Source organism: Pleuronectes platessa, chromosome 4 (genome assembly GCF_947347685.1).
Source record: "Pleuronectes platessa chromosome 4, fPlePla1.1, whole genome shotgun sequence".
Taxonomy (NCBI): Eukaryota; Metazoa; Chordata; class Actinopteri; order Pleuronectiformes; family Pleuronectidae; genus Pleuronectes; species Pleuronectes platessa.
Genome location: NC_070629.1, coordinates 18,883,252 through 18,905,719, shown reverse-complemented (window position 1 = coordinate 18,905,719; position 22,468 = coordinate 18,883,252). Strand labels below are relative to the sequence as shown.

At 42.5% G+C, this 22,468-nt stretch overlaps 1 protein-coding gene across 1 annotated transcript in view; it reads right to left on the bottom strand.

Annotated features, from left to right (window-relative positions):
• The window catches only part of pcsk5b (proprotein convertase subtilisin/kexin type 5b), a 75,253-nt gene that overhangs the window by 1,071 nt on the left and 51,714 nt on the right, over positions 1 to 22,468 (bottom strand). Inside the window, exons 21-36 of the mRNA XM_053421826.1 lie at positions 16,632 to 16,734; positions 15,785 to 15,921; positions 13,563 to 13,763; positions 11,475 to 11,537; positions 7,151 to 7,205; positions 6,922 to 7,067; positions 6,025 to 6,231; positions 5,320 to 5,403; positions 5,015 to 5,201; positions 4,712 to 4,926; positions 3,609 to 3,851; positions 3,288 to 3,521; positions 2,394 to 2,574; positions 1,472 to 1,689; positions 599 to 696; positions 207 to 417 (exon numbers count right to left, since the gene is read on the bottom strand). Coding sequence (XP_053277801.1) covers positions 207 to 417; positions 599 to 696; positions 1,472 to 1,689; positions 2,394 to 2,574; positions 3,288 to 3,521; positions 3,609 to 3,851; positions 4,712 to 4,926; positions 5,015 to 5,201; positions 5,320 to 5,403; positions 6,025 to 6,231; positions 6,922 to 7,067; positions 7,151 to 7,205; positions 11,475 to 11,537; positions 13,563 to 13,763; positions 15,785 to 15,921; positions 16,632 to 16,734 — 2,583 coding nt within the window. The remainder of the gene's footprint in view (positions 1 to 206; positions 418 to 598; positions 697 to 1,471; positions 1,690 to 2,393; positions 2,575 to 3,287; positions 3,522 to 3,608; positions 3,852 to 4,711; positions 4,927 to 5,014; positions 5,202 to 5,319; positions 5,404 to 6,024; positions 6,232 to 6,921; positions 7,068 to 7,150; positions 7,206 to 11,474; positions 11,538 to 13,562; positions 13,764 to 15,784; positions 15,922 to 16,631; positions 16,735 to 22,468) is intronic.

Here is a 22,468-nt window from a genome sequence, read left to right as displayed (position 1 = left end):
AGGATGTTGACACAGTTGGAAAGCTTTCAATAAGATCATTTAAAGAGAAACCATTTCTAATGGCAGAGGTCCTGAAGGCCTTTGACCCAAGACTCACACGCATGAATGCTTTATTCCCAGAAAAGGAATGATACAGTTTGAATTCTTATGAAGAGCAAGTTGCCTCAGTGAGATGACACAAGGCGCCCCAGGGATGGGTGTGTTACCTCGTGAGGCCTCGCAGTCACAGCACTGCCTGGATATCGGCCTGTCATCCTGCCGTTTCTCAGTTCCACAGCAGCTCAAGCAGCGGCCGTCATCGGACAAGATCTGGAGTGCAGGGCACACGGTGCAATTCCACATGCTGGGACCTCGACAGTCCACGCAGGAGTCGTCACACGCCCTGCAGCTGGGCTCATCCCTCCTGGAGTCAGAGCCCTGGAGCAACAGAAGAATCAGTTATACAGCTGACTGAGCAGTGTCAACTTCACACATCTATCTCAGTGCAGCCTTTTCCAAACGCAGCTGAAGTTGGATACTTATAATATCTTTTTTTTTTCATTAGGTAAATGTGCAAGGTTAGTTGAATGTAGACAAAAGCAATATTGCTGTCTGTCACCTTTGAAGCATAGAAGCCTATAAGACACTGGGATTCACAGATTCCACCCATGAAAGTGTAGCCGTCATAACAGGACAGACAGGCCAGAGCGCCCTCATCTGGTGGAAAAGAGATATGGGAGAGGAATCACACGTCAGGAAATAGTTTCATATGAGAACACAAGACTTAACCTGAATTTCAAAATAGTTAACAACGACAAAAACAAAAGCAGACGTGTGCCATGACCTTTATATGATAAATAAGACAAATAATAGGTTATTTTGTAAGGGCTTATCAATAAGACATTATATTTAAAAAAGGATACAATTATTCATTCATTAAATAAATAATAATGTAGAGCAGTAATAAAGAAAATATTAACGTTCCTAAAGTCAAATGTGTTTTACTGTCAAACGTATTTTACCTGTGACCGTGACCCTTGCAGTGTTAATAACATTAATTCAGAGGAAATAAATGTGCATTTGTCCAGTGCGCTGTGTGAATGATGTAGAAAATGAGTTTCACTTTGTTTTCTACTGTCCACCCTATTGTGAACTGTCTGAAGCTCTATTTTGCACAAAGATGAAATTGGTCTATGATATTTACATATAAAATATTATCAGGAGAAAGCCTTAATTTATAGCTATGTAATAGTTCTATGTGTGATAAGTTTGTTTGGGATTTCTTTTTGATTTATGATTGAGATAAAAATATCTGTTATATGTATTTATTTCATTTAATTCCAGAATCTCCTTTATGAGTCCGAACATGGACCTTTCGTACATCTCTATCCCTTAGTCCTGTGGTTTTGATTTAATGTTCAATATTATCACCGGGCTCACAACTGTGACTGAACCATGAACTCATAAGAAATCACACAAAGCCTTTGGTTACCGTTGCAGCTCTTGCACGTTGGGTGACACTTGTAACAGTGGTTGGACCTTTTCTCTTGGTAGTAGGTTGGAGGGCAGCTCTGCAGGCATTGTCCCCACTGCCTCAGGTACACGTAGTCCTGCCGACAACTCAGACAGTTCCTGTTACCACGACCCGAACACTGGCTACAGGAGGGGTCGCAGCGCTCGCAGACCATCGTGGTTGTGTTGCCAAAGTGACTGAAAAGGAGAGCGGATACCTGTTCAGTTTGTGAGTAACTGTAAAAGCAACTTCCAAGGTGCATAGAGGAGGAGAACCTTCTCCAGCCACACTTACTCACACCTATCTCTACATCTATATTAGAAACACCTCAGGGCCATTATTGACTCAAAACTGAACTGTGAAGCAAACTGGGTGGAAAAGGAAACCACTGTTAATAAAGGAATCTGCCGTTTTTCCACATTGACAAAATCATGTTTCTTGTTCCATCGTACTTTCAATGAGCTGTGTCTCTCTGTCTTGTGTCATAGCTTAGAAAACTTCAGTATCCATAACTTTTTATTGTTATGTTTTAATGCATTTTATCATGTCTTGTCTGTGCAGTCTGTAAGTTGTCAGTCTAACGAATGTGTCTTTCCTGGACTGCAAACCAAATCTACATACGGGTACAAATCAAGTAACCCCAAACACCTCCGGGGTCCAGGACAACTTTGTCGTCAGGCCAATGTGTTTTTGACTTGTGGCCTTGATCAGAGTCCCGCGGCCCAGGGCCGGGTCTAGGCAGGGGCAAGAGGGGGCCTGGCCCCCTCAAATAAATGTTGTGCCCCCTCAAACTAAATAGGGTTAGGGTTAGGGTTAGGCACAATGCCCCCTCAAGATTTGTGGCTGCCCCCTCATACATGCCTGTCTAGACCCGGCCCTGGTCCCGCCTCCCTGTGCTTACCTTTCAGAGCAGGTTTCCACGCAGCTGCTTCCCTGCCTGAAGAATCCAGGCTTGCAGGTGCGACACTCCACACTATGGCGGCCAACACACGACTCACAGCTGAAGTGGCAGCGCTCGCACACACGCTCATCCTTGTCCTCGGCATAGTAACCCACGGGACACTGCTGCACACACGTGCTGTCTGATGGACACAACGTCAAAACACTGAAGGAGAAGTTTGCACAACATTTAAAGGGATGGTTCTCCCAAAAATGAAATTTCACTCATTATGGATGGGGTGGGTGAAGTGTTTGAATCATGATAAAATGGTCACCACTTCTTTTAACAACGTGCGAACGCGGGTCCAGAGGATATCAGAGGTCATTAAGGATAAGAACACGGTGTAAATTACGCCATTTCGAGTCAAATTTAAATGTTAGAGCTTACAGACACTTGGATGTGCTACAGGAGCAGAATTGTGTATTTTTTCTGTATAGTTAAAAGAAGTGGTCACCATTTACATCAATTGCATTGTTTGCCCCTGAAACTCCAACAGTGTTTTGTGGAACAATTCACCCACCACCCCCTCCGTCAACAAAGTGGGGAGTAGATAATGAGTGAAGTTTCATTTTTTGGGTGCATTTGATTGTTTGTATCATTAACTACAGATTGTTATTATAACTCACCAAAGAACAAACGAAACAAAAAACAACACCAAAATCACACTAAACAATACCAATACCGAAATTACGACAACCTTATCAACAGGCCCAACAACCTGAGGTACAAATAAAAGAATAAACAAGCAAAATAAATGGACGAATAGATGAATAAATAGCTTCGAGTAAATGTTTTGGTTTATTATGGAGAAAAAGAAAGAGGAGAAAACTACTCCGATTCCGTTTGGTTACTTACTCAATAGGAAGTTTGGCTCTTTGCAGTTGAGGCAGTCGTCTTTGCTCGGGCCAGAACAGCGATGACAGACTTTGTGACACTGTTGACACTCCCCATTCTGGTCCATGTATGAAACCAGAGAGCACTGGTGGAACCACACACAGTGTCCACTGGCATCTGTGCGTCTGTCGCTGCCACAGCTGAGGCAGGACGAGGGCTCATGGCCTGAGCAGGTCAAACAGGACCGGTCACAATCTGAGACAATGACAAAAAACAAAACCACCGTGAGACTCAGCCCACTGGAATCCTGGGAAAGGGCAGAGAAGTTCCCGGCTTCCTTACCTCTGCATTCATTCGTGGACTTATCATAATAAGTGCTGCTGACACACTTGGCCAGACACTCTCCTTTGTAACGGACAGCTCTCGGGTTGCGACACGCATCGCAGTCGTCCGAACCCGGTCCGTCGCACGAGGCGCATTCAGCATGGCAGCGCACACAGTCCTGCTGCGTCTCACTGGCAAAGTAGCCGTCAGGACAATCGTCCACACACTTGGCCTCGAGCAGGAAGTAGTACTGGTCACACTCTGGGAGAGAGGGGTTTAAAGATAAGGCAAGATGAGAAAAGCCAGGGATAAACATTTATTATTCCAATGTGCACGTTTTCTCTCATGCAAACCAGTTACATGTCAGGCTGTGGTTTCCAACATTAAAGCCTGGATGCATTTTTATATTTCACCGCTTTTTGAATTTCTTCCTCTTTCCCTGGGTCATTACTCACTTCCTGTTCGTCACACCTGTTCTTCTTATCATTCTACTACACTGATGTTACACTTACACATACATATTATTCTCATGATTATTCTTCTTATCCACTTTTGAACTCTATAGCGTGATGCATTAAAATGATATATATATAATAATTTATCATTTTGAGATTTTTTTGTTTGAGTAGGTTGTTTTCATTGCAGGATATTGACAGGTAGGTTTGGGCCGAGAAGAACTCCTAAACTTTTGGAGTAGAGGGGAGATACAGGAACAACAAAATCACTTTCTTTAGAACTGAGAGGTCGTACGTTTTTCAACGATTCTGTGTATTTTCTAAGACATTTTTCAGAGATCTTTATGGAGCCATAGGTAGAGTTCGAATATCTATGATCCGATTTGGAGAGAATCCAGATAATGAAACAGCTACCAATATGGAGCTATGATAATAGTGAGGTATAAGCAGTTATGAGTTACAAAGGGATATCAAGATACATTTTGAACCAGAACCAAATAGAGTGGAGAGTCCAGAATATTATCCACCTACAATAAGATGTAGTGTTTACACTGCATTTCAGTCATAAAGATCTACATGGCTTCAGTGAAAACATTTTTATTTAGCACTCAGTGAGACCATCATTAAACTTTCCATCATTAACCCTGCTCGACCCTGTGCACTTACTGTTACAGAGGCCGTCCTGATTGCACTCGTTGCAGTGAGCTGGGCAGTGACGGCACTCTGCGTCTGTGGTGTAAAACCCCTTTGGACAGCTTGACCTGCAGGAACCGTCCAGCAGGAAGTAGTGACCCTCACAACTCAGACAGTGGGAAGAATTGCCACGGCAGGACGCACACTCTGGGGCGCACGGCCGGCATTCACCACCTTGGGGGAACCCTCTGGAAAAAAGGTAGTGAGGGTAAAGGATGAGTGTCTGACGTCTTAGGGCGGTGCCTCCTCACGTGCAACCAAGAGATAAAACACGACCTTTGACACTCCACAACACACGATCCATCTTGCAGGTAGAGCCCACTCCGACAGCGCTGGCATTGCTGTGAGTCCTGGCACATGACACAGCCCTCTGAGCAGTCCTCGCACAGGCTGGTCTCCTCGTTGGAAAACGTGCCTGCTGGGCAGTGAGATGTGCAGGTTTGTCGAGCAGTCAGAAATGAACCTGAAGACATAAGAGGAGATTACATCACTGGTGAAAAAGATGGGCACCAAATTTGTCAAGAGCCAACAGCTTCCTTGAGTCTCCCTCCGATCTAAGACAGAGACAGAAGAGGCTTTACCTGAGGAGCAGCTCCTGCATTCCTCCTTCCCTGCAGCAGAGCAAGTCTTACAGGAGGAGTGGCACTGCTCACACTCACCGTGACCTGATGACACAAAGGACAACAAACCACTTACTGAAAGTTCATGAGCTGTGAGATTCTACCATGTGTTCCTTGTTACATCCATTACCCCCCCCCCCCCCCCCCCACACACACACTATATTTTGCACACGCAAGAAAAAACTTCCCTGTGATAAAAACGTAATAACATCACATCTATTTCAAAAGGACAACAGACTAAAAGACGAGAAATTGAACACCTTGCAAAATACCTGGAGTGTACTGTCCCTTTTGATTGTTTGTGTGCTGGACGCGGTGTACAGAGCTTTTATAAACAGTGAAGTTAGAAAAGTTTGTGTTCATTCTACCTGGTTTATCTGCAATGAAGATCTTGTAGTCAAGGTTTTTTAAAAGATGAAACTGAATTAGCTTTTACCTAACTGCTCTTATTTTCTAATACATTGTGTGTTGGCTATTTCAGAAGTCTGTTAACAATAATATACACTTATCCTTATTAATATTGAACACATCGTACGTCCAAATTGCACCAAAGAACACACATGCCAAGGGTGAAGTCGATAAAATGAATGGTTCTTGAGATACGCGTTCCCCATGAGGACAGACAGACGTGTGTGGAATCAGAGGGTAGATCAAAATATCTCCTACTATTTCTGAAGTGTCTCTCGGAGCAGGTGGCCGTCTTACTTCCCTCCAAACACTCCCCATTGTCCAGCATGAATCCTTCCTGGCAGGAGTCACAGTCGTCGTATTGTGGCCCTCCGCAGGTAGGACAGGTGCGGTGGCACGGCTCACATTCCCGGCTCTCCTCATCCACAAAGAAACCGTCCTTACAGTGATCCACACATTCTCCATCTGGACAGACCGACACAATTCATCCATTTGCCCTTAAACATATCATTATTTTAATAGAAGACTTTTTTGGGGTTGAAACTCATACTTGGATGTTTGTGATCACACAGATCGGGGCCACTTTAGACAATCATGCAACACTTCTGGCCTTGGACAAAATGGATGTAAGCCTATAGTGGCCCACTTGTAAGAACATCCCAAAACAAATGTGGGCCTTTTTTGGCAAATATGCTGTGCTCTAGGTATTGAGTAAACTGGATGAAAGGCTAAAGTGGCCCATGTGGAAAAATGGTGAATATGGCCCAAATAACTCCAAAATCAAATTCAGGCCATTTTTGGCACATTTGGTTGACATGTGGTATTGCTACGGCTTACTTGTGGCCCTAGTGCCATCATTCCAGGCTGTATTTGGGTCGGATGTAGGACTTGTGGGATGTGGAGCAACTCAGGGCCCAAAAAAAAATTGCCATGAAGGGAGCTAACAGATCAGGGAGTTTTACAATGACATTTTTTTACTCAATTAAAATATTTAATGTGAAAATAAGTTGCAGATCAGTGAAATAGTGGACGAGCCTGAAAACAACAGTGACATTAAAACAACAGAGCCACCCTGTTACCGAATGTGAAGGATGATGAGTCACCCAGTAGTTAAACCATAACTCCACCCAAAATTACAAATGGATCAAACTTTACCAGCGACGTAGTGTCCTCCCTCGCACCAGTAGCACTGGGACTGGTCGCAGATCACACATCGTTTGTCCTCACAGGGAGTACACACCATGTCCTTGTCTGAGCTGTAGGTCCCATCTGGACAAGACTGATGGCAGTCTGTGTTTAATCTGACAGACGTACGGACAGTTTGTGAGTATTAGGACCAATAAATATGTGTAACATGGTGAAATTCTCAACCAAAGAGACTTACTTGTAGTAGTCATCTTCACATTTGAGGCAAACAGTCTCCTGCTCTCCTGAATCCTCTGTTGTAAAGATCAGAAGCCAAGTTCAGATCAGGCATGTTTTGAAAACTGGATTAAATGCACAAGGTGTTTAAAAATCTCAAAGAAAGACAAGAAAAGGAGAATCTACTAGATCAGATGTTGTTCCAGCATCTGTTTGAATCAGATTCAAATACGATGCTGTAGGGTTTTTAGTGCATCCAAGTGAAAGAGCATCACAAGGATAATAATGATACATAATCCCATTTTACTCTATACCCCAGTTTATTTTTCTCGACGCGCCCAAAGGCAACACAGTGATGCTCCAAACCCAGCTTCACCAGCAGGAGGCGCTCTGACAACACATAATAACTGTGTCCAGTTCAGTGCAGAGGTGAAGGGCACACTCGGATTAATCATCAACAACTGGGACCAGTGAACTGGCAAACAAATCGAACCCAAACGTGGAAATCAATGAACCTCTGTGGTTATTTCGGTTCACATCCACAATTATTCTCTGGTTTTTAAAGAGTCATAGCTGCGGTATATTGTATGCATGTGTGTGTGTGTGTGTGTGTGTGTGTGTGTGTGTGTGTGTTTACCTGTGTTGTCAGCTTGTACTGCAGGTGTGTTTACAAAAAATCTGCATCATGTGAGTGACAGGTTACAATATGTAAAAATCGATTAGATTTTTTGCCCCAGGTGTACGTGTGTGTGAGAAAAAAAGTCTTTTTAGAATTTCTAGAATTTTTTTTAGAAATTTATTCCTGCAGTCAATCCAACTGGTTCCAGAGGATCCCTTAGTTCAACCATGTCAAAACAGGACAGAGAGCATGAGAGAGGGTTTCGACAGGAAACAGAGGGAGAGAGACAGAGAGGGAGGAGAGAGGCAAAGGAGAGATAGAAAAGGGAGAAGGAGGTGGAAATAACTTCTAAAAAAGCCCCTTCTGCAGACTTTCCCCGGGGACTTTCATCCTCTCCAGAACAACCTCTGTCGACCCCCACACCCCATTCCTCTCTGTCTCCTTACAGCACCCACAACTTAACACTGCAACGGTTTGCACTTCAATGCAGTCAACAAGCCACTACCTGTGAAAGCAATTACTCATACAGAGAGGGACTGGGAGGCAGAAGAAGGTGGGAGGGACTGAGGTATAGAACAAGGGAGAAGAGGGAGCCAGGAGCCGGAAATCATGCCTCCAGGCTGTGTCTGAAGTGAAGACAGAAAATAGCGCCCGCATAAATATTAACTGTACGAGCCAGGGAATGGAGGGGAGAGGGGCTCAACAGAATTCAAGCTGGCATACACATCCTGAGGTATGCACTTGTGGAATGTGCAAGCGCTCACACATTTACAGGCACTCACAAGCTATACGTTACATTAGCACCTATATACCTGATGCACATGCACATACATGCAATCCCATCAAAGTGATTCACGCTTATTTCCAGTTAAATAAAAAGGAGCTGGTGTATATAGACATCACAGGGGGATGGATTTCCGCCTCAAACCGTCACTTGAGTGGGAAACGCTGATGCAGTGTGTTTATCAAGAAGTGATTTCTGAAACAGATGTGAGAATATAGTGAAGCGACATATGTTCTACAGAGCTCCGGTCAGGGACAGAAAAGCAGTCGTAGAGGAAGAACTTAAACCGTTTACTGAGGTAAGTACGAATAAAAAGACAAAAATGTACTCAAGTAAAAGTAAAAGTACGACATTAACTTTTTTACGAGAGTGAAAGTAAGTTAGTACTTGCTTTTGCAAGTGTTAAAAGTAAATAAACTTGTCAAACGTATCCTATTCCCTCGAGCATTTCAGGTGTCTCTTCTACACCAGTGATGCTGCTGCAGTAGGAGGAAGATTGTGAAGTTACCTGTCCGCCCTGATTGGATCAGTGGAACCGATCACCTTTCAATATTGAGTACTTAGAGAAATCTATATGATCAGTGTAAACATGTGACATTTTAGTGGAGTAGAAAGCACATTTTATATAATGTATGTAGTGGAGTGAGAGTGAAAAGTAAATTAATTATAGATTCATGAAAAATATACTTATGTACAGTAACAAAGTCTAATATGATAAATTATATGATATTATTCAAAGCTCTAGTCCATGATTAATGTGTAAAGTACGCACAGAGGTTTAAAAGCCTCTGATGACGAGACACGACTGACAGGCTGCTGCATCTTCTCACACACGGTCAGACTGGAGAGCTCTTTGATGGATCTCACACTATAACACACAATCACTTACAAAGTTCTTCTACTAACTGCTGAGTCCAACTTAAAAAAAAAAAACACTGGCGACCTGTCCAGGGTGTACCCCTCCTGGGCCACGTCAGCTGGGATCGGCTCCAGCCACCACAACCCTCAAAGGATAAACAACATATAATGAATAGCCGGAGAGGGTGTAGTTGCCATTTTAAAACTAGTAACCAGCCTGTTCAGTGTTTTCACAAATTTAAAACGATAGTTAAAGTCACATCAAATGTCTTGAATCTAATTTATATCTTAACTTTGATTTAAGACTTAGTTCCAAATTACCCAACAGAACAATGACGACCCATCAAAACAACCTCACATTCCAGAGAGATCCTTGTTACTGTAAATGTCTGACGTGCTTTCCTTGCATTAGAAGAGCAGGGTGACGCATAGTGTAAGCATGCACGCCCACATATCAGATGCCAGTCTCAGACACCGCACGCTCTGCCTCATCTTCACTTTTGCCCGTAGCATCGCGTCAAAGGGCCAATCATCTCCCGACTCTAATTGTTCAGCCTGCAGAGTTGTGATTACTGAGAGCTGGTGGCTGACAGGGAGGTTGCGGTGAGGCTGAGAGCGAAGAACGATATTCCACCCAGAATTCGTAATGACTTAATAGCAGCCCATCTCCACCTCAGACTAGTTTAGCACAACAACAACTTTCCATGGTATGTCGGTAATCATCTCTGGCAGACGGATATGCTCTTGTCTTTATGACTTTTACTGACAGGGTGAGGTGAAGTGGCGCGAAGAATGAGAATGAGGGACGACTTCAAGTCTAAGTTTGAACCATTGACTGCACATAAAGACGGACGACACGTCTCTGCTTCCTCGCAGAAATGAAGACAAAATATCCGAGATAGGAAAGCTGCCATCTTGCACCAATGATGTCATTTGAAGCCAGGGTCTGTGCAGTGGCAAATGGGGGAAGGAGCCGCCGTAATGAGGTTCCACCAATACAGGTGCTGCATCAACCACGAGTCAGTCTCAGCTATCAATCATGACGTTTCAACATGTTTTTAAAGAATCCAATAACTGATTAAAACCCAACTTACTGGGAAAATTTAGCAGATACATCAGAAAAAAACAGCCTGAGATGAAATGGTGGCTGCGGAGATAAAGAGGGTCATCCACCAAGCAGATGGTTGATGGTTTGAACCCTGGCACATTCAGTTTGCATTCCCAAGTGTCCTGGGGCAAGATACTGAACCAAATTGCCCCTGACAGCTGTGCTGACAGCGTATGAATGGTTTGTGATGAAAAAAGCGTGAGGCATAGTGGCGCTGTATGAATCCGTGCGTGAATGCACTCTGAGGGGTTGATAAGACTGGAAAATAGCTATATAAATAGAATCAATTAACCATTATAACATTTCTAGAAAATATATTTAACATTTAAGTTTGGTCCATGTCCCATCTGCAAACATGAAGGAGGCTGGGTGTACTGCAGCCACCCGTCAGGGCGCGATTGCCTTTTCGGGGAGCCATCATGTCGTTTATCTTTATGTACAAGCTATGTCTCGATTCAGGGGCCGGATCCATCAGAGGCTAAATTTGAAGACCGATTGCGGCTCCTTCAAATGTGGCCAACAAATGTGTCCTTCCATCCCTGAGAAACAAAGGCTCCTGCGGGTGGATCCTCTCAAAGCCAACCTATCTATTCTCCAGAAGGAGACAGACCCTGAATTTGGACCCTGCCACCATTCATCGTTCTAACATTTCATGGTGCTGAGGAAAAAAAAAAAATCTCTCTCAAAACATCGTATAGAAGTTTGGAGTTTTCGAGCGCTTTGTCAGATAAATACAGTCTAGGAGAATCAACATCACTCCTGGGAAATGTGAAAAATCTTAGATGTATTCCAAACAATAAAGCAAATACAGTGAAGTTTAGGTCTAACATGGTCTACGTTGGAGTAAACACACACACAAGCACACACACACACGTGTGGTGCAGTATATTAACAGTAGCTGCTGCTGCAATTTGCTCCATGAAGAAGGTGGAAGAGGAAGAGAGAAAGCGAGAGGTGAGAAAAAGACATCTACTCACTGCGTTCACATTGTTTACAGCCCTCGTCACAGTGGAGACAGTCCTCGTCGTCTGCAACTTCACCTGATGAAGACAAAGGATGCAAGAGTGGAATGAAAAATAAATAAGACACAAGGAAGAGAAGAGAACATTAAAGAATACACAAACTCGGATGAGTGAGGCTGTATGCCTCTACCAAACAGTGCAGTTTCAGGCCTAATACAACTCTGACCACTGATATCTAATCAGGTCATCCGAGAGTCTAAATTAACATTTGTGCCAATTTTGAAATGGTTCTCTCTAAATGTTCTTCAGATAACATGTTCACAAGGGGAAAAACCTTTTTCATTGAGGTCACAGTGAATTTTATCCTATATCTCAAAATTTCAGTTCATAAGTGAATATTTTAACCAAATTAAAAAAAAAAAAACTTTCTTTGATTGTTTCCTGCGTTGTTGCGTTCACAACACTAAACATCTCAGACACTATGACCTTGATTTTTGACCTTTGACCTTTGAGATGAGCCAGATCCTCTTTTTTGTTCGAGAAATGAACATGTGACACGTGTGTGTCGCGTATGTACGTGATATTTAAATTAAATCAAATTATTAGCAAAGCGGGTTAAATCCCACCTCTGTCCACGACATCAGTTTTACCTGCTCCAGGGTTCAGGCCTGTGTCTGTCGGGCCTGTTGAGACCTGACGACCACATGTGATAAGAATTTGGTCTCATCCTCCCACTCACACAAGTTTAAATCCTCACATACATCGTCACTCTGGGTCTCACATTCAGTGAAGTCGCACCTCTCTTATCTCAAACATTAAAAAACAAACATCTAAAACCGTTACAGCTTTTTTCTCACTCCTTCTTTGATGGGCATTGTCATTTTGACCATGAACGATGATATATCCATGCACGCCTTGCACAACACATATGCCGACATTTAGCAGGTTGTCTCATACATTTTGAATAATAATGAATACAATTCAAATTGATGTCAGTATCTTCCTTTAAATCAGAGCTTGAAACATACTTTTATCATATTGTATTCCCTGATTTGACCTTACTATAGTTTTTATTATGCAGGTGCTATATAAATATAGATATTATCTTTATTTTCATTCTGTGCGATATTGTCTTCCTTCTTCTTATAGTATGAAGATTCTTGCATGACAAAGTCACACTAATAAAATGATCTGAATCTCTGAGTTTTATAAATGAAACTTCCTGAACTTTCCAACATTTTTCACACCTGACACTGAAATAATAAAAAAAAGCTAGTGGACTAGTTTAGTGAAGCCAGAGCCACAGAACAGTTTCCAGCTCTTTGGTTAGCGTGTGATGAGAGTTCTTTAAAGCTGTGGCTCGGAGCCCTGCGTGTTGGCATAATTTCTGAGAGCGTTTGAATTTTAATACTAGCTGTAAAATGAGGTCAGTGTGCTACATGTGTGTTCCCTTAGGTGACGTTTGCCATATTCAGGCCAGCTGTGTGACAGTGGGGCTGAGAAGCAGCTATTACAAAAAAAAACGTCAAACTTCTTCATGAATTCAAATTGTAAGTTGTCTGTTTGGATATGGATATGTATATTAACACTCTTTAGTCTTGATACCCACTCAGAATGCTTCACAGTTCAGTTTTGCCGTTCACCCTCATTCATGCAGTTTATCTATGAGCAGGACTTTCTCCATAATCCATAACTCACAGACTGAAAGGTATCAGGGATCGAACCCGGTCGAGGTCGACCCGCTCTACTCTCTAATGAATTGTCTTATTACCTTCTTCAAGGAGGTTATGTTTTCACCCCTGCACGTCTGTTTGTTTGCAGGTTGGTTGGTTTGTCAGCAGGATTATACTAAAAACCATGAGTGATTTTCCAAGAACATGTTCAATTTTGGCACAGGACAAAAGGGCAGATCCAGGAATTTAATTTAATTTAAATTGTATAAGTTTTGAAGAACAGATGTTGATCTGCATTGTTTTGTTGGTTAAGCTATGTGGCTTGAATGAATTGAAGTGGACTGCATGTGATCTTCTACTTGATGCTTATGTTTTTACTGTGCACCATTATTCAGGTGGTAAATGGAGATATTCCATTTATTTCTCTCACCTGCGCTGCACTCCAGCGGGACGCACAGGCCGTTCCTGGGCTTGTGTCCTGGGCTGCAGTGGAGGCAGTGGTTTACTGCAGTGCAGATGAGGCAGTCTTCAGGACAGGGCTCACACTCTTTCCATACAGAGTGGAAGAAGCCCTCTGGACAGACATCCCGACACTGACCCTGAAAGAAGTACCTGGTCTCACCAAACTTATCTGGAAGATACAAGGAAAATATATCAACGGTCAAAACTCTGATGCACAAAAAAAATATTTGGGGGAACAGCCTTGTTGGTTTGTCTGTGATTCAATATATATGATTATCGAGTGATGAAGCATTGACTGCAGGTCTGAGCTTTTCTTTCTCCATGTCACTCAAGTAAACTTGTCTTTCTTGGATCATAGATTAATTTACCTTCAACGAGGAGGTTATGTTTTCATCTCTGTCCGTTTGTTTGTTTGTTTGTTTGTTTGTTTGTTTGTCTGTCTGTAAGGAAGATTAAATATCAGACTAGCACAGAACTTGGAGGAAGGATGTGGAATGGGTCCAATAAGAGCAAGTTACATTTTGATGCAGATACAGGATTTCGTTTCACTTTCGTTAGTGATTTATCAATTTATTTCAGACTCAACTGCTAATCCTCAAGTTTGAGTTTTTAAACTTGACTTGAATTTTTTATTTAACTTGAATCTGAGCAACAACATTGAAACACTTGAATTTTCAGTCTTTAAGCCCTAAAAGGTTTTTGATATTGGACATGACTAAACCTATTGGAAATTTAAACAAAATACAGTTTAATTGAACAATTAGGTATTCAATTGCTTGTTAGATTATTTGCTTCCCTAGAAATCGAACAAAACCTTGTGTGCCTGGGATTTCATGCAGGTCTGGGCTTGTGTGTATCTGTTTCATATTTGTATTAGCCACCTCTTCTTCACAATCCTTGTTCACGGTTATACTCACTTCTGCAGCTCTTTCACTTTTTCGCTCTCCACAGACAGCAGGGGTGTAAAAACTCTCTGAGGTCAGTCTCAAAGATTATCTGCTCAGCATGTGTCAGTGTGTGTGTGTGTCTGTGCCTGTGTGTGTGTTTGTTTTGAGAGAGAAATGACACGGGGAGAGACAGATGGAGGATCTCTTCATGTTATTTTTGTTATGTCTCATTGAACCTCAGACAGACCTGCAATTAAATGGAACCACATTTGCAAACACAGTCTGACAAACTTGCTGGCTAATTGAGAGTGGGGGAACGTGTGTGTGTGTGTGTGCGAGTGTGTGCATGTGTGTAACAGAATCTCCCTAGTGTAAATACATTCGTTCTGACAGCCATAACACAGTCTGTGACGCCGTGATAAACACAGTTGCTACTACCACCTTTAGGCTGATATTTCTTCAGCTGTGAGCCTCTAATGACATCCGGGATTTCTCACGTTGTTTTTTTATATGGATGAACAATGATCAAGGTTTCTTTTCTTTTTCTTTTTTTAATGGTCTTTGGAACGGCCGATCCTTAGATTGTTAAACGTACCATCAGGTTTGATTTTTCGATCATCAGAGGGAGGAAACAACAAGTAAACAACAAACAAATGGTTGATTGCCTCCTTACACACATCTGTCAGCAGGTCCTGGCTGAATAACTGCTTTAATTAGATTAATTTACCTTTAGAGGACTGATTGGTGCAGTCTGGCACAAATGAGCCTTAGCTTGATCCATGTGATGCTATGAAGAAGCACGATTTCCCTTACATCCCAGTCAGAGCCTGATAGATGAGTTTTTAAAGGAAAACACCAGCCCTCCTCTGCAAAAAGCAAGAAGCTACCTGTGCCAGCTCAGAGCATGCAGGCTTTATACTGAGGGAACACATAAGAAAGTATAAATGATTTATCTGCCCTAGCTGGTGTCGCTTTAGCTTGTTGCAGTGGTTCCTGAACTAGTGGTCTGGTCCCCCTGGACATAATCGTTACAAAAGATTTAAAGAAATTAAGATAAATCCAGGCAAGTAACCGCAAGTTAATCTATTGCACCGAAGGATACATTAAAGATTTTGATTTTGATTTTTTTCGCACACTAGCTCAAACCAATATCCTCTGGGGCTCTCTGGCACCTTTTGGTTATTTTGGGGGTCTGGGGCCTGAAAGGTTTTGGAACTCCTGCATGGCTTAAGGCAATTTGGTTTTAAACTATGAGCAAATGAATACCAAAATATATATTATTTTCATTTGATTGCCAGTGTACCTCTGTCGCATCTGGTGCAGTTGTCTGGTCCCTCGTCGTTACACTCGTGGCAGGAGTGGTGACAGAGGTAGCACTGCCTCCCCATGGAGTAGCGCCCTGTCTGGCAGCGGATGTTGCAGTGTCCGTCATCGAAGAACCTGTGAGGGAGTTGGGTTCAGAATCAACGTGCAACCCACAGCCTTACAGTCACTAAATGTGATGCACATAATGATGGTGCTCCTCTAAAATACGCAGAAATACAAACAGCTCAAAGCTATTCAACGTATGTATGTTTGACTCCATGGCGACTGGCTAGTATCAGTGTTTGTAGAAAGCTTGAGGACAACGATCGTGAGGATTTGGTTCAAGCGGATTCAGGGTCTACTGTATCTTTAGACTGTACATGAAGATGGACGATATAAGGGCTCCGCTAAAGTGAAGCCAAAGCATATTGTGTGCCCCCTGGAGGCTGACATCAGTATAGGTCAGAAAACCCTGCCTACTCCATGTTAGTAGATGGGACACGGATCAAACAAAAAAGTCAAAGTACACGTCAAATATTGAAATATGCTCACAATTTGGCTTTTCCTATAAGATGCTATAAAATAGGTTGAAACGTCATGATTGACGATTGGTCGAGCACTTTTATTGGTTGCACCTCAGAATGCCAGCCTGTGATCGCTATTGCCCAAGCCATCACCACACGAAGGCAGCGTTTTAACTCAGGATATTTGGGCTTCATTTCTGGACAGTTGGAGGAAGTGGACACTCGCCGTCCATCTTTTCATACATTCTATAGTCTATTGGAGGGCTGTGAGTGCACCTCCAGTGTCACTGCACCAGGTGTCAGCGTGTCAGGCGTCCTCACCGTGATGGAGGGCAGCTGGCGCAGTCGTCTCTCTCTGGACCTGTGCACTGCAGACAGGTCACATCACACAGGTGGCACTGTTTGTGTTTGCTCAGGTACTCGCCTGCAGACAGGAGTGAACAACATGACCTCACACCCGCTGACTGACAACTTCTCTCAACCACTTCTCCGTGTTTGTTTGTATTTGTGTCCCAGATTCCCAATGCCTCCTACTGCTCTCAAAATCTTTTTTTCCTTCTTCTTTTACTTAAATGACTCGACTTGATGCCGTGATGTTATCGTTACACCAATTATAACCACCAGTCATTTCTTGTTTTTTTCACGTCACTGAAGATCTAGCTCATTATACTCTGGCTCCCGACATCCCCTGCACAATAACAACTATATTATCCCAGTTTTTTCAGTTGTTTTCCCCCCCCGGTCTTGTCATCTTATATAATGTGCAAATTCCTTTCACAGGTTTAAAAACAAATATTACTCTCAGACCTTCTTTCTAATTACTGAGTGCTTTTAATAAAAACAGAGAGACCTGAAGTTGGAGTGAAGACACAGCGGAAACAAAACAACACACGATTTCTTTTAGGTTGCGTTTGTGTACGTGGGAAGTGGACTTTTGATAATGGTGATGTACGTACTTTGTCCCGATGGTTTGACCAACTATCAACCACCTACAATGCTGTCCTCATTTCTGTCTGCACCACAAATCATGTAGCCCTAACCAGGTTCCCAACTGAGAGAAATGATCCGGAAGTATTTCACTGGCCACTATAGTTGGTGCTGTTTGAATTCTCTAAGTGATGAGGAAAGGAGCTTCAGTGCTTCCTAACCTCTCTCCTTTAGCGTAGGAAAAACCGGACTCAACTTTACAAAAGAAAAGGAGAACATTTCTCACAATTAATATTGGCAGCCGTATTTAAAGCGAAGCAACATCGTGTTGCAACCGAGCAGAACAACGTATATATATTTTTTTTAATGGAACAGCTGTTTTATTCTCTTAGCCTGATAAAAAACTGATGCATATGGTTTTGTGAGCACCTTGATTTCTTCAGTCAGAAGTCACAGTGAACAAGCACATTATACAATTTAATGTTCAGAACTGAATACCACTGAAAAATATTCTCCACTCAACAGATTTATAAAAGGGTCAAAAGCACCATTCAAGTTAACTCTTCATATGTAAGGGTATCATTTAAATTCGTACTTTTTATTCAATTATAGATTAATCAGGGTCAGTTTGGGGTTCAGTATCTCGCCCGAAGTCAGTCTGGCACCTAGAATGGTGGAAATTGATTGTGTTGTTACTCCAGATGGTGTAAATGTTGTCTCTACATAAACTGATAGCAGCTTTTCTCAGGATGAGTAATTCTGATATGGACATGAAACTTTTCTTGAATTGTAGTTGTACAGCACGGAGTTTGACCATAAAGTCTGTACATATCTTCTGTCATAAAAAAAGTTGGTTTCAAGAGTCAGTCAGAGTTTTTTCATATTATGGTTCTCTTCTCCGAACTCGAGGTCAAGAACTAGTGGTTAGGAGAGGAGATTTGTTTTTGGCCAAAGGTGGTTATATAACTTAAAGGTATTGTCATCCCCACACCCTGACCCACGGGAGCCCAATGAGCCAAGCTTCTTGGATGAGAGTTGACAGGTCCAGTTGTGTTAGTACATATAGTTGATTAAAAAAAAGGTTTTTGTGATGTACACAAAATGAGACAGAGATAAATCCTGTCTGAACTTTTTCCACCATTAATGTGACCTTTAACGTGAACAATTCAATTGAACAAACTGAAATCTTTTAGGGGGAAAAATAAAAATCTAAAATAATGCGGTTGCATAAGTGTGCACACCCTCTTGTAACTGGGGATGTGGCTGTATTCAAAATTAACCAATCATATTCAAACTCATGTTAAATAGTAATCAGTCCAAACCTGCCATCATTCACAGTGACTGATTAATCCCAAATAAAGTTCAGCTGTTCTAGGAGGATTTTCCTGACATTCTCTTAGTTGCAACTTACAGCAAGAGCCATGATCAGCAGAGAGCTTCCTAAGCATTAGAGGGATCTCATTGTTGAAAGGTATCGGTCAAGAGACGGTACAAAATAATTTCCAAGGCATTAGATATACCACGGAACACAGTGAAGACAGCCATCATCAAGTGGAGAAAATATGGCACAACAGTGACATTACCCAGAACTGGACATCCCTCCAAAATTGATGAAAAGACGAAAAGTAAACTGGTCAGGGAGGCTTCCAAGGGGCCGACAGCAACTCTAAAGGAGCTGCAGGAATTTCTGGCAAGGACTGACTGTGTACTACATGTGACAACAATCTCCCGTGTTCTTCATGTGTTTGGGCTCTGGGGTAGGGTGGCAAGACAGAAGCCTTTTCTCTTCTAAGCCCGGCTTAATTTAGCAAAAACATACATGAAGTCTCCAAAAAGCATATAGGAAAATGTGTTATGGTCTGATGAAACCAAGGTTGAACTTTTTGGCCATAATTCCAAAAGGTATGTTTGGCCCAAAAACAACACTGCACATCACCCAAAGAACACCCTACCCACAGTGAAGCATGGTGGTGGCAGCATCATGCTTTGGGGCAGTTTTACTATCTCCACCTTAGTCAAGGTGGAGGTCATTATGAACAGTTTCACCTATCAGCAAATCAAAAAAAATCATGGCTTGACACACAGATCTACATCTCCTCTAAACCGACCGCTGCCATCCCTCCTACCTCCCTCATCACCTGCCTTGATGACATCTGGAGCTGGATGAGCAGGAACTTCCTAAAGCTAAACGGCAATAAAACTGAGGCCCTGCTCATCGGCTCCAAATCCATCATCACCAAATCCCAACACACCCCAGCTCCACCCATCATCGTCGACGGATTCCCTGTACCCTTCTCCCCCCAAGTCAAGAGTCTCGGAGTCATTCTGGACAGCACCCTTTCATTTGCACCCCATATTCAAAACATCACCCGGACTGCATTCTTCCACCTCCGCAACATCTCCAGACTCCCCCCATCACTGACCCAGTCCAGAACCGAAATCCTGGTCCACTCATTTGTCACATCCCGCATCGACTACTGCAATGCCCTCCTCACCGGACTCCCCACCAAACTCATCAACAGACTGCAAATCATTCAGAACTCGGCCGCCCGGATCATCACCTGTACCAAATCATCGGATCACATCACTCCTGTACTCATCCAACTTCACTGGCTCCTTGTACAATACCGCATCGACTACCAAAACCTTCTCCTCACCTATAAAGCTCTCCACAATCTAGCCCCCACTTACCTCTACGACCTCCTTCAGGAATACACTCCCTCCCGCACCCTCCGCTCATCCTCTTCTGGACTGCTAACCATCCCCACGTCACGCCTCAGTACCATGGGTGCCCGAGCCTTCAGCTGCTCGGCACCCAGGCTCTGGAACTCCCTCCCCCCACACATAAGGCAATCAGACTCCATCACATCATTCAAGTCTCAACTCAAAACTCACCTGTTCAAACTGGCATACTCTATATAACTGGACCCTGTGCACTTCACTTGTTTTTATGTTGATGTTCTGTTTTAATGTTGTTTTTATCTTTAATGTTTTTATCTTTTATCCTGTACTATTGTATTGTAAGGTTACCTTGGGTGACTTGAAAGGCGCCTCCAAATAAAATGTATTATTATTAGGGCTGTGAAATGATTAAAATTTTGAATCAAATTAATCACAGGTTTCTATGGATTAATCACGATTAATCACATTACCGATTTTCTCGGAATATTTTTGTGAAAACAAGATTTATGACATTTAACTTTTCTTTTGTGCTGCAACTCAGCAGTTCTTCAGCAATTATCATTGCTTTTCCATATGGAACATTAATATAATCTTCATCCTAAACAATATTCGGGCTCCTTAGCCACTGTGTGGTTGAATAAAACTTTTTTTTTTTTTTAAATCAAACAGAAATTATTTGAGCTTCTTAGCCATAGGATGGTTGACATTGTTTATATTTTTTGTCACACAACCATTAACCACACCATGATACAATCTAATGCCTCTAAAGGCCCTCTTAGCTACTCGTTCTTTAGCCAGTTGGTGAGGCAAACTAACTTGTTCAAATTCTCTGACAGTAAAGCTGACCGCTTCTTTTGCACAATGTGTCCTGCGAGTGAGTCTGGTTTGGCGCATTCCACTTGAACGCCCCTCGCCAACCAACACATGCTTCGCGTTGCGGTGGTTAGGCGGGTATTGCTACGGTGAAACGATAACTTCTCGCAGAGTGTGCATATCACCTTGGTTTTACTGAATGTTCGATCTTTGTTTTTTTGGAACACGATCTTCCCGTCCAGAAGGTCCTCAGGTTCATCAGAATTATCCATGTTGTTTGTTTGTTTGAATGGCAGCTGCCGTCTGACTGCATTAGAGCGGCAACTAGTGCAGAGGCGGCGGAATTGGAAGGTCCTTCTGCGCATGCGTTAAATGCGTTAAAAAAAAAAAACGAATTAATCCTGTAATTTAATCATAACGCGTTAACGCGTTATTTTTCACAGCTCTAATTATTATTATTATTATTATTATTACCAGAAGAAGATTCATGTTTTGGAATGGCCCAGTCAGAGCCCAGACCTGAATCCACTTGAACATCTGTGGGGTGATCTGCAGAGGGCTGTGCACAGGAGATGCCCTCGCAATCTGACAGATTTGGAGCCCTTTTGCAAAGAACAGTGGGCAAATATTGCCAAGTCAAGATGTGCCATGCTAATAGACTCCTACCCCAAAAGACTGAGTGCTGTAATAAAATCAAAAGGTTCTTCAACAAAGTATTAGGTTAAGGGTGTGCACACTTATGCAACCAGGTTATTGTAAGTTTTTTATTTTTCCGCCTAAAATATTTCAGTTAGTTTTTCAACTGAGTTGTTCACGTTATAGATCACATTAAAAAGTGGAAAATGTTCGGACAGGATTTATCTTTGTCTCATTTGTTTACATCACAAAAAACCTTGCATTATAACAGGGGTGTGTAGACTTTTTATATCCACTGTATATACAACTCAAGAACCTTCAGAGATACAGATCATCATCGTCTCCCCAGCACAGACAGATTCATTTTATGAATGAAGTGCGAAGTTACAAAACCTACACTCAAACAGTTTGTGTGCTCGCTCCAGGACTGGGTTCTTTTCCCGCCACACTCCAAAGACACGTGGACTTGAAACCAAGTTACCCACAAATGTATTTCCTCTGGTTCACCACTGATGACTCTCTGGAGTCTTTTCAGACCGTGAGCACGACAAGGTGATAAAAGATGGTTGGAAAATACTTCTCATAATTTGACCAGATTCAAGCTTAAAAGGAGGCATTCATAAGAGATTACTTTTAATGGGCTGTATTAGTGACCAGGTGATGGAAACATCAGCAGATCATCGGCTCAGCTGAAGGAGAAGCGAGCTTAGAGCAGAATTATCTGTTGCACCATGGAGAAACATTTTAACACTTTCAGTTGCTTACTTGTCCCCTGAGAATAAAAGGCCTCAGAGTCACATCCTCCTCTGTTCAATGCGCTGAAGTTGTGCACAGATTTTGGAAGGTCGGAAAGTTTTTGTTGCAACATGGAGCACAGGCTGGAAATGAAGTGCGTTGGGTGCCAGAACTCTCAACACCTGGAAAAGCCATTGTTGAGTTACTGGCATGGATGAAATCATGATCGCACTCCAGGTGGATATCTTACTAAGCTTTGGAGCAGTAAAAAAACATTTTAGTCATGCGTGAAATTACAAATAAATAAATGTCCAACAAATTATATTTTTGCTTGACTTTGTTTGCATTAACTCAGGACACTAAAA